Genomic DNA, 12,995 nt, shown 5'->3' with positions numbered 1-12,995 from the left:
TCACCATGTTGACCAGGCTGTTCTTGAACTCCTGACCTCAGGTGATCTGCCCGCCTCGGCCTCCCAAAGTGGTGGGATTACAGGCGTGAAACCACCGTGCCTGGCCAAGAGCTGCTTACTTTTTACCTTCAGACACAAAGACTGGGAAACCTTAAGCAGGAACAACTACTTGCTTAAAATTGCTTTTATGAGATATTTGACAAAAACATGTAATGTGAAGCTACAAAGGCAAAGGTATTTACAGATCAAGACCAATCAGGACAGGGTCTCCAAAATATTCCCTAAGCGTTTAGCTTTCTCTAAACTTCCTTTTAAAAATGTCTGTAAAAGAGCAGTGCTTTATCCACTTAGCATTTTAAAACCTCAATAAATATACATTTATTTATGTAGCTTCCTCCCTAGCGATTTTCCCTGAGAACCTCAGATGTAGTCATTTCTAGCCTAAAAATAGAATGTACAATGTAGATGACATCATGCAAGAGAAATTCTCTGGAACAGGTTTTCTTTGAAGTACGTGGGTGGAGAAGATCCTTTTTGAAATAAAAAGGCACTATCACAGTTAATGTACTGGCTGAGCTGCGTACTGTCAGTGGTCACATGCTCTGGCCATGTCCTGGGCCTCTTGGGTGTTTCTGGGGTAGGATGATGCAGCTTTCATTTGAGCATGTCCAATGTGGACCAGATCACACCGCCATCCACACGCCAGATCGCCTTTGAAGTTCCCAGGGAGGAAGAGTTGTAAATTAAGTCCAGTTAGTACTTTATTTTCCTTTCCACTTATTATTTCAAACAAGTAAACAAGGACAAAACCTCACCACCCTTAGGCAGTCTTGGCATTCTCCCAGATGGCGTCCCCCATCCTGCCTCATTATGTGCGATTTCCAGGGGAGCCAGGCCTGCTTCTGTGGTTAATTAGGCTGGAGAGGGAGGAGGTGATTGGACTACCAGGGGGTACTTGGGGAAGGAGGAAGCGCTTGCTGGTAGGGTTGAGACTGCTCTGGGTTTTGTGAAACGTGGGCTTCAGTTTAAATATTTACTTAAATACAGTTTTAAAATCGTAAGGAGGATGGATTGCATTTAGACAACTGGAAACTGGTGAGAACACTGAGAACAAAGCTTTGAGGAAAATACGAGGATACTATGGTGTATTTCTAGATGTGTGCAGGGGGAAGCAGTTTGAAGAACAAACCACTGGAGAGTAGCATATTTGTGAGGGGATTTGAGGGAGATAAAGCCAGATCGTGGAGGTGGTGCGTGAAGATGTGAACTTTATTCAGTAGGCAACAGGGAGATGGTGAAAGTGTTACTTTTTATTTTTTTATTTTTTAAGGCAGAGTCTTGCTGTGTTGCCCAGGCTGGACTGCAGTGGCATGGTCTTGGCTCACTGCAACCTCTGCCTCCTGGGTTCAAGTGATTCTCGTCCCTCAGCCTCCCGGGTAGCTGCGATTACAGGCATGTGCCACTACGTCCTGCTAATTTTTGTATTTTAGTAGAGGTGGGGTTTTACCATGTTGGCCATGCTGGTCTCAAACTCCTGACCTCAAGTGATCTGCCTGTCTCAGACTCCCAAAGTGCTGGGATTATAGGCGTGAGCCAATGTGCGCAGCTGGAAGTGTTTTTATTTTCTATTTTTTTTTGAGACGGAGTCTTTCTCTTTTGTCGCCCAGGCTGGAGTGCAGTGGTGTGATCTTGGCTCACTGCAGCCTCTGCCTCCCGGGTTCCAACGATTCTCCTGCCTTAGCCTCCTGGGTAGCTGGGATTATAGGCGCACGCCACCACGTCCGGCTAATTTTTGTATTTTTACTAGAGATGGGGTTTTGCCATGTTGACCAGGCTGGTCTCAAACTCCTGACCTCAGGCAATCTGCCCGCCTTGGCCTCCCAAAGTGTTGGGATTACAGGCATGAGCCACCATGCCCAGCCTGGAAATGTTTTTGACAGGAGAATAAGAATGTTTGGTTTAGTTCAATGAGCGTTTGTTCAGTGCATACTCTGGGTCAGGCAAATGTGCACAGATTGGAGACTCAAAGAAGTCACTGTCTCTGCCCTCAGGGTACTCTCAGTCTAGCAGGTGACAGACAGTTGAGTGTACAATTTCAACATAACGCAGTGATTCAATGCACATGGCATTCCAGCGCTGTGAAAGACAGAAACAGGAAGTGCAGCCTCACGTGCAGTCATCATTCCAGCGCTGTGGAAGACAGAAACGGGAAGTGTAGCCTCACATGCAGTCATGGAAGACCCTGGAGGAAGGATGCCGAGTTGCTTCTTAAAAAATGAGGAGTTTACCAGAAGGAGAATGGAGAGGGGGCTTCCAGGCCAAGGCACAGTGGGAGCAAAGGCAATGTGGTTATAGGTAGGTGGTGAGAGGTGGTCAGGGGAAGTAGGACTGTCTGTCACTCTCTCCTCCCAGTACCACTGCAGAAGCCTCCAGTTTCGCCCTTCATCCAATGCATCTTCCATACAACAGCCAGACTGGGTTGCATCTGAAAAGCACATCCGGGTCAGGCGCAGTGGCTCATGCCTGTAATTCCAGCACTTTGGGAGACCGAGGTGGGCGGACACTTGAGGTCAGGAGTCCGAGACCAGCCTGGCCAATGTGGCGAAACCCCATCTCTACTAAAAATACAAAAAGAATTAGCCAGGTGTGATGACACACGCCTGTAATCCCAGCTACTTGGGAGGCTGAGGCAGGAGAATTGCTTGAACCCAGGAAGCAGAGGTTTCCGTGAGCTGAGACCACACCATTGCACTCCAGCCTGAGCAACAGAGTGGTATGTCTCAAAATAAATAAATAAAATAAAAGTAAAAAAATAAAAAGCACATGTGATCCTGTGATTGCCAGATAAAATCCCTGATAACCTCTCCCTACCTTGACCTTTACCTGCAACTCCCTGAGCCTACCCTTCTGCTCCTTTCTTCAGGTTTTTCCTCAGGCAGCCAGGACTCCTGTGCTGTGCACAAATGTGCCCTGCTCCCCTCCGCCCTCTTCATCTGGCTCACCCCTTCTCGACTGTCATGAAGGGTTTAGGGGTCGCTTCCTCCAGGATGCTGTCCTTGATCACCCTCTCGCCCACTCCATCAGGGAACCCCACTCCCCTCCCACAGTTCTCCATGTCTGTGCCACTGCTCTCATCTGTGGCTTTGTCATGATTTCTTCGTGTGTAAGGTTGTTCCTGCTATAAACTACGTGCTCCTGGAGGAACCGTGACTTTTTTTTTCCTCTGAACCCTTGATGCTTTGCTTGAGTTAGTGAATGTGTGGACGCACCTCTGTCTCGTCTGTCCAAGGATCTGTCCTCTTTACTGCAGGAAACAGAGTTCTTCTCTGAGTCAGCCCCCACCCCACTCCCCAGTGTTCTAGGCCTTCTTCCTTCACCCCCGGCTAACAGAACCCTTCCTTTTGCCCTGCCCTGTTCTCATGCTTCCCCTCCCTGTTTTATTAGGGCCTCTGCCTTAGGCCACTATCATATGTGATTTCACAGTAACTCCACAAGGTAAAGATGTAGATATAGCACCCATTTGATGGACAAGTAAATAGACCCTTAGGAGAATTATATGTCTTTTCTTTTTCTTCTTCTTTTTTTTTAGAATTAAAATTAAAAAAAAAAAAAATAGACGGTCTCTCTACGTTGCCCAGGTTGGTCTCGAACTCCTGGGCTCAAGCGATCCTCCCATCTCGGCCTCTCAAAGTGCTGGTATTACAGGAGTGAGCCACTGCACCCAGGCGAGAAGTACATTTTCTGTATGAGTACCGTGCACTAATTGATTGTGCCACTGGAGTGGCAAGAAGTGCATTTGCTCATGTCACACAGCTGGTCGGTGGCAGAGCTGGGATTTGGAAACAAATCTGTGCTCCTAATTCATAGGCGCTACTGTTCCATAAGACTTGGGTAAATCAGATGATGCTTTGCTTGCTAACTAAACCAGGTGATGAATTGTTTTGTATGAAATAGAATCCTAGATTTACTTGTTTTTATAACGTGGATTTTTCAGGTTGATTTGATGGGAATTACATTGATTATAAAACTGAGTGAATTTTTGGTATGGGAATTATATCTCAAAGGAAAACAGAACAAAACCGAATCTCTCAACTTTAGCTGGTTGTTCTAACTACTGCTGAACTTGAGTGTAATCTATGTCACTAGCTGGTTCTTCTGCGAAGATGGGTTTTAGTATTTGGAAAGCATAGAACGGGAGATTTTTAGCTTCTTACACCAAGAAGGAAACATGAATTATCTTACAGGACAAACCTAGTAATAGGCAAATGACTACTGTGATTAAATGACTAAATGGCAGAAAATATTTTTCTAGGACTGCTGGGTGTGGCAGGAATGTACTTGTCATCTTTTTTTAAAAAAAAACATTATTCATTTGTTATTTTTAGCATTAGGCTTCATCCGTCTCCCTCCCTTTACTACAGGAGACCATAACCTTTCTGAGTTCATTAAATCAATAAAGCTATGTTAGCAGTAAAGAGGAAAATTTTTCATTGAATTTGTGCCAGTGTTTAAAACGGGAGCGTTCCCCTGTAATTTTGTTATTAGTAACTTCCTTTCACAATGAAAGATAAAGAAAACCTCCTTAGAGTGAGTTTTTTCCAGTCTTCTCATTTTTATGTTTTGAGCATGGGCATTAAAAGGAACAAAAGCTTAATCTCTATAGAAGTTACGTTTTTTACTTTTTTTTTTTTTTTTTTTTTGACAGGGTCTCACTCTGTTGCCCAGGCTGGGGTGTGCAGTGGCCCTGTCTCGGCTCACTGCAGCCTCGACCTCCTGGACTCAAGCTATCCTCCCACTTCTGCCTCCCGCATAGATGGGGCTATAGGCGTGTGCCAACCACACCTGGCTGAGTTTTGTATTTTTTATAGAGATGGGGTTTCACCATGTTGACCAGGCTGGAAGTGGTTTTATTTATTTATTTATTTTTAAATTTTTGTGTCATATCTTGATGTTTATCTCTAAAAAATAAGGAAACATCTAGAAACTTATCAGTATTTAAAGAAATAGGGGGTGGGGTGGTGTGTCTTGGATTAAAAAGAACTGATTTTGGGCATTTTAATTTTTGATGTTAGAAAACAATATCTCCAGAAACATCTTGATAAATGTGGTCAGGTAATACATTACTATTTGGTGATTATTATCATTGAACTGTACTGAATCTCTAAACTAACATACTTAATAGCTAAAAGATTATCTTTTATTTCTTCCTTTATCCTTTAAAATATGTATCTTTGTCTTTCTTTTATGTCACCTTCTGAGGAATTGTTATAAAATGCTTTTCTTTCAAGTTAACATTACTTTAAATTTGGGCTGGCTTTGAACGTCAAGGCTGGTAGGATATTGAAATGATGTAAAGTGTTCAATATGAATAGGGCCACTAAATGAGAGTGTGGTAGTCTTACCTCCTTGTCTGTAGAATACCTGAGGGTATATGGGCAGAAATAAAATTGACAGGTAAAAATGTAAATGAAAGTTGCTGAGGTCACGGTTAGGATAATGCACAGCTATCTGCCTATGAATCAGAAGACCTGAAATCAGGGGCCCCGTCATAGCAACTTGAGAGCGTCCCTGTGCCCCACATGTTGTTCACATCAGAATCAGCTTTGGGTCTGCTAGGCTGGTAGGGCGAACTTTTTACGTGACTCTGGTCAAATCGCTTCTCTTCTGAACCTAAGTTTCACCTGCTGAGAAATGAAGGTATGGTAATATCAACTCCTTTGCAATTTCATTGCAAATGTTAACAGCCTTTCTAAATACTATAAGGTCTGTTGTGAGCCTATGGGTCCAGCACTTGTCCATCTTCCTTCCCTCTAAGGAACCCAAGCATCTGAATCTGAGGCCTCACCATACTTTTACTTGAATACTCCTTCAAGTTCCTCTCTACAACTTTGGTGAGTCTGTGGAAAGAAAAGTCAAATATTTCATATTGATTCTTATTTAACCACAAATCTTCATTTAAGCTCTGTGACTGATTCTTTCTATAAAGAACCATGACCTTAAAAATAAGATGGCTATGATCTTTCAATATGGAATAGCTATGTGAGTAAAGATGGCTTACTGTGCCACAGAGATCTACAGGGATGAAGGCTGTGTAAGTCAGGGGTCTCCAGAGAAACAGAACCAGTAGGATGTGTGGTATACATGAAGAGGTGTGTGTATGTGTTTGTGTAGGGAGAGAAAGAGAGAGATTTATTATAAGAAATAGGCTCATGCATTTATGGAAAAGGGCAAGTCCCAAGGTCTGCAGGGTAAGTCAGTAAGCTGGAGACCTGGGAGAGCCAATGGTATATAGTTCCAATCTGAGTCGAAGGCATGAGAATGAAGAGAGCTGACGGTGTAGTTCTGGGCTGAAGACTGGCAGACTCAAGATTGAGGAAGAACCCATGTTTCGTTCAAGTCCAAAGCCAAGGGGGAAAAAAAGCCAGTGTCCCAGTTTGAAGGCTGTCAGGGGGGAGGAGTTCTCTGTTACTTGAGGGGGTGTCAGCCTTTTTGTTCTCTTCAGGTGGTCAACAGATTGGATGAGGCCCACCCACATTAGGGAAGGCAATCCGCATTACTCAGTCTACCCACTTAAATGTTAATCTCCCCCAAAACATCCTCAGAGACACACCCAGAATAATGTTTGACTAAATATCTGAGTACCCCATGGCCCAATCAAGTTGGTATGTAATATTAACCATTACACAGGTGGATTGCTTTGAGCTCAGGAGTTTGAGACCAGGCTGGGCAACATGGCAAAACCCAGTCTCTACAAAAAAATGCAAAATTAGCCAGGCGTGGTGGCATGCACTTGTGGTCTCGAGAGGCTGAGTTGGGAAGATCAATTGAGTGTGGGAAGCAGAGGTTGCAGTGAGCCGACAGTGCCACTGCACTCGCAGCCGGGGTATCAGAGTGAGACCCTGTCTCACAACAAAAACAAAAACAAACTAACAAACAAACAAACAAAAAATGCTCCAGTCAGGATAAAGATAAGAAGATAAGGAACATTGCTGAAATAGAGAAGTCATAAGGTTACTTTTCCTTTGCTTTTTCTACTAAATTAAATTTTAAATGAACTCTACAGTGTACAGTTTATTGAGATACTGGTTGTCTTGAAACTTAATAAGATATAATCAAAACAACAAACATCTTGATTTTTATAAGGTCTCCTTTGGGCTATTGGGGTGTCCAGCCCTGTTGACTTTCCCACAAACCTAAGCATCTGGGTCCGTGTTCTTCCTCTGAATTCATCTGTATTTTGTCCCAAGCTTTGGGTGGAGAGGTCTATGAGTGCTGAAGATTATTTAAGTGTTTCTGACAAAACTTTATGATTCCCAGTGTATGGTTTGGGACGGAACTATCTTTACCTCTCAGTGCTGCTTTGATGTGTAGTCACATAAATACATTAAATAGTGCTTTCAAAAATACTTTTAAAACTACAGGACTCAGTGCAAATACAAGAGATTGTCTTCTTCCCCAATCTATGGTGATTGGCATAGACCTGGATTTTAGTTTATTTTATTTTGTCTTTTTTTTTTTTTTCCTGAGATGGAGTCTCACTCTGTTGCCCAGGCTGGCGTGCAGTGGTGTGGCCTCGGCTCACTGCAGCCTCCGCCTCCTGGGTTCAAGTGATTCTCCTGCCTCAACCTCCTGAGTAGCTGGTATTACAGGCGTGTGCCACCACAGATGGCTAATTTTTGTTTGTTTTTTTGTATTTTTAGTAGAGATGGGGTTTCACCATGTTGGTCAGTCTGGTCTTGAACTCCTGAACTCAGATGATCTGCTTGCCTCAGCCTCCCAAAGTTCTGGGATTATAGGTGTGAGCCACCGCTCCTGGCCTTTTTTGTCTTTTTAATCCATCATGGATGGCATGGGTATCTTTACCTTCTGGTATCCAAGGACTCCTTCATTTTCTTTTTCTTTCCTTTTTTTCTTTTTGGAGAGAGTCTCACTCTGTTATCCAGGCTGGAATGCAATGGCATGATGTCAGTTTTCTTCATCCTCCATCTCTTGGGCTCAAGCAATCCTCCTACCTCAGCCTCTCAAGTAGCTGGGACTACAGGCATGCACCACCATGCCTGGCTAGTTTCTGTATATTTTGTAGAGACAGAATTTTGCCACGTTGCCCAGGCTGGTCTCAAACTCCTGGGCTCAAGCAATCTGCCCTTTGGCCTCTCCAAGTGCTGGGATTACAGGCGTGAGCCACCGTGCCTGGCCACTCATTCATTTTCTTTCCTCTTACATCTTCACCCTCTATACAACCTTCAGAAAATATCTGATAAAGTGTTTTACACTGAGGCATAAATGAGTGTGATAAACTTTAATGCATTATTCAATCTAGGAATGTCTACATATTATTAGAAGACAAAGGAATCCATCTATAATTTTGGATTTTCAGGAATCATCTGGAGAGAAGATGTTTGGGAAACAGAACTGAGATTATAGTTTTTACTGAACCTTAAGTAAGGTGTCAGTTTGTACCCATCCGTCGCTCTGGAATCTGGAATTCTCTAATATGGCAGGACCCGGAAGAGACTTGCCGTTTCAGTTTGAACTGTCTTGTTAGTCTAGAACAGGAGTCATCAGTAAGGCCGTGCACCAGAATCCCAGGAGGTGCTTATGAAATGTAAACTTTCCTAGACCTCAGACCTAATGGATAGAATCTTCAGGTGTAGGACCTGGGCATCTGCATTTTTAAAAGCCAACAGGTCATTCTGTCCATTCAAGGCTGATACCAGTAGGCCACCACGTTGCTAATATGGGTATACAGGATCTTAAGTGAGGTTAAATTCTTTATGGATGTTGACATTGTTTCAATGCACCTTGGAATGTCACTGTTTTGCTGACAAATGATGATGATCAAGAAATTCTTTGTTTACATCTTTTGACTGTTTTTCTTTCATGCAGAAAAGTTGTGCAGCGACCAACCTAAGAATTAGATACAGAGAACTTGGAGAAGGTCTGGGAAATGCCCAGAATTTGTAATACTTTTCTATGGGGAGAGATTGGAGGGGGCAGAGCGTCCAGTGTTGGAAATCCTTCAAAGTATCATTTATCCAGAATGAAGGATTCACCTAGAAAGCTTAGTGTGAAAGGCTAAGGTCCATTTTGGTGCTCAGCAACATGGCAGAACTGAAGCTGCAACTGTTAGACCTGAAATAACCTCACTCTTCACACTGAATCCTTTATTACAAGCATTGACTTACAGACCTTCTCTTGAGTGTTGAGATTGCTCTTAAGACCTTTTGAATCACAGCTTTCTGTTCTTTTCGTTCTTCTGCTGAGTCCCTGTGTTGGCAAGTCACAAGAGCCTCTCTTCACCTATTATTAATAATTTATCTTTGCATGAAGGTAATACTTGCAGGTAATGCATTTTGACATCCTTGGGAGAAAGGAGAGTGGCTCCCAGAGTTTGGCTGCATTTCTTTACTAAATCATGACTTACGTTTTGAAGAAGTTCATAGGAACTTCTGTGGTGTAAACAGCTGCATATACTTTAGTTTTATTTAGATGTACAGATGGTGGTTATTCTCCAAGATACTTAGGAGTGTTCTAAGTAAAAGTTCTATTTGCCCTTATCCCTGAAGTCCATTTGCTTCTTATTGTTTTGAGTCATTTACTCAGAATGAACAGAAACATAAAGTCACTACTTTCATTTATCTGGCATCTGTTTGTGTGCAGTTCAGTTAATCTAGTTTAGGATCAGGGACTGTAGATGTGAAGGGAAATGAAGCAAAGTGAAAAAGCTGACTTGCAAATTGCATCCTGTTTTAAGTCAGGATGGTTAGAGTGTTGGCATTCTCCAAACATCATGCCTTTTTGGCATGTCACTTTATTGGGACCACTGGCTTTTTGTTTTTGGTTTTGTTTGGCTATCCTGATGAAGTGAAGTGCCAGATGACCCAGTGCATTTTTTTGTTTTTTTCTTTGAGACAGAGTCCTGCTTGGTCGCTCAGGCTGGAGTGCAGTGGCATGATCTTGGCTCACTGTAACCTCTGCCTCCTATGTTCAATCGATTCTCCTGCCTCAGCCTCCAGAGTAGCTGAGATTACAGGTGTCTGTCACCACACCTGGCTAATTTTTGTGTGCATATATATACACACACACCCACACACACATATATATACACACATACACATATATATTTTGTTTGTTTGTTTATTTGTTTTTTAGTAGAGATGGGGTTTCACTGTGTTGGTCAGGCTGGTCTTGAATGCCTGACCTTCAGTGATCTGCCCGCCTTACTTCCCAAAGGACCCAATACATTTGGAAGGGAGGGATTGAGATGGGGTGAGCAGGCAAGGCTAATTTAAACCATGCAGACCAGCTGAAACTATTTTTTTCTTCAAGTTTGTGAAAGGGATCACGTTTTCATTTTAACCCATGAAAACTTTTAATTTTTGTTTAAATCACCTCTGTTTTTGCTTTAAGATCCAGCAGTGGGAGCAGAATCTTGAGAAATTTCACATGGATCTGTTCAGGATGCGCTGCTATCTGGCCAGCCTACAAGGTGGAGAGTTACCGAACCCCAAGAGTCTCCTTGCAGCCGCCAGCCGCCCCTCCAAGCTGGCCCTCGGCAGGCTGGGCATCTTGTCTGTTTCCTCTTTCCATGCTCTGGTAAGTTCCTAAGGAAGGCTGTTTCTGCAGCATTCGGGGAGGGCTGCGGATGCTCCCCCTTTCTTTGGCTTGTTGCCATCAGCGCTTGTGGGACTTGACCCAACAACGGACACCTAGAGGCCAGGTCACCCAGAGGCCACGGGCCTGGGGATGAAGGAGACCAGACATCGTGCTGTAGAGCCCCCAGTTTCTCTACTGCTTAGAGTCCAGCAGCTAGTGGACAGTTACTGCGTGTTCATCTCTGTCTGCCTCTCCGTGTGTTCCACCTCATACCATCAGGAAAGTGGGATGCTGGAGAAGGAGCAACAGTGGGGTGAAGATTAAAGGATGGATTAAAGGTTGTTTTCTCTGTCCTGCAGAGCGCCCCGTTGGGTTTTTTGAAGTCACTCCCATTTTGGTGCCTTCTGTGTGTTGTGTCAGCTCAGCCTAGGGGTCTGTAGTGGTTTTGCTGACACTGCTGCCCACCATGGAGAGACCTGAATGTCATGACTTGTGTTATCCAGATGAGAGCTGTCTATATGGTGGATGCTTTCCTGGCATTTCAGACATGCAGTAGCTTTTGGCGATGGTCAGAATGCGTTTATAGCAAGCAGAGCTCGCTTCCTTAGGGCAACTGTTAGTTTTTTCTGCCACTCAAATACTAAGCCTTTAGATTTTTTTAAACTGTGTTTTACATTAGGTATGTTCTAGAGATGACTCTGCTCTCCGGAAAAGGACACTGTCACTGACCCAGCGAGGGAGAAACAAGAAGGGAATATTTTCTTCGTTAAAAGGGCTGGACACGCTGGCCAGAAAAGGGAAGGAGAAGAGACCTTCTATAACTCAGGTGAGCTCTTCCGCATGGGAACAGCATACTAGAGTGAAATTCCTGAAACCCCTAATTTTCCGCCTGCTATAAATAATCAATGTTCATTCTCTGTTAAGAATGAAATCAGGCCAGGTGGGGTGGCGCATGCCGTAATTCTAGCAGATTGGGAGGGCAAGGCAGGAGGATCACCTAAGCCCAGGAGTTCAAGAGCAGCCTGGGCAACAGAGTGAGACCCCATCTCTACAAATAGCCGAGTGTGGTGGTGTGTGCCTATAGTCCCAGCTACTCTGAAGGCTGAATTGGGAAGATCGCTTGAGCCCGGGAGGTCAAGGCTGCAGTGAGCCATGATTTTGCCACTGCACTCCAGCCTGAGTGACAGAGCGAGACCCTGTCTCAAAAATAAAAATGAAAATGAAAGTTGATTCAAAGGAATCAGTTCTTAGCATGCTCTTTTTTTTTTTTGCCCAACGAAAGTGCACAAGTTGCCGCATCTATCCTGGCACTCCCGAAGAGGTAGTCATACTGCATGCAGTGCTTAAGAACAGAAAAAAATAAGAATAATCAGAAAATAATCCACACTTTTCCTTCCCTCTAGTGCTAATATTTATTTTCTCATAGATTTTATATTAAAATAAATGGAAAATTAATAATAAGAGGAGTGGCAGCTCAATTCTGTTGCTAGTGCTGTGGATTTTGCTCACTAAATCCTTACAACATGGCCTTGGGGTTTTGTCGTCCCATTTTAGAGATGAGGAGACTGACACTTGAAGAGGTTAGTTACATCACTTACCTTCCCCTGTTCACCAGCACCAAAGGGCATGGCCGGGACTAGTTTCTGCCTAAGTCCATGGTCTTGAAACACTGAAATATTGCTGGTGCTTATTTTTCCCTTGGGGAGGGGTGGCTCTTGTAACATTTTCTTTTTCTTTCTTTTTTTTTTTTTTTTTTTTTTGAGATGGAGTCTCGCTCTGTCACCCAGGCTGGAGTGCAGTGATGCGATCTTGGCTCACTGCAACCTCCGCCTCCTGAGTTCAAGCGATTCTCCTGCCTCTGCCTCCTGAGTAGCTGGGACTACAGGTGTACACCACCACGCCTGGCTAATTTTTGTATTTTTAGTAGAGACAGGGTTTCACCTGTTGGCCAGGCTGGTCGTGAACTCCTGACCTCAGGTGATCCACCCATCTGGGCCTCCCAGAGTGCTAATTACAGGCGTGAGCCACCGTGCCTGGCCTCTTCTAACGTTTTTATTAAGGAAAAGTAGCCTAGGCACGTGTTGGTGAAATGCGGCCCAAGTATTGTAAATTGTTTTCAGGACATTTTGAATATATGTATTTCATGGTGCACCTGTATTTCATGATGCAGGTGCATGATAATGGATTTTATCTTGCTGACTGATATGTTTTAGGATTACTGTGTTTCAAAGCTGTTGAAAAAATAAGTTATATGATGACCTGATCATTCAGGTGAATAGGGAAAAGGTTTGCAATTAAATGTGAAGAAGTTTTTGCTTTTATTTTCAATGAGCTGCTGTTTTTCTGATTATGTTTTCAATATCAATGGAAAGAGAGTCACATTTTATTGGATCTTTGTT

General features: G+C 43.5%; 1 protein-coding gene across 1 annotated transcript in view; it reads left to right on the top strand.

Annotated features, from left to right (window-relative positions):
* Window positions 1-12,995, top strand: part of LOC105527879 (T-lymphoma invasion and metastasis-inducing protein 2-like) — a 564,729-nt gene that overhangs the window by 457,060 nt on the left and 94,674 nt on the right. Inside the window, 2 exon segments of the mRNA XM_011964376.1 lie at window positions 10,411-10,596; window positions 11,276-11,422. Coding sequence (XP_011819766.1) covers window positions 10,411-10,596; window positions 11,276-11,422 — 333 coding nt within the window.

Source organism: Mandrillus leucophaeus, unplaced genomic scaffold, assembly GCF_000951045.1.
Source record: "Mandrillus leucophaeus isolate KB7577 unplaced genomic scaffold, Mleu.le_1.0 Scaffold698, whole genome shotgun sequence".
In the NCBI taxonomy this organism is placed as follows: domain Eukaryota; kingdom Metazoa; phylum Chordata; class Mammalia; order Primates; family Cercopithecidae; genus Mandrillus; species Mandrillus leucophaeus.
This window is presented reverse-complemented; position numbering and strand designations above follow the sequence as displayed.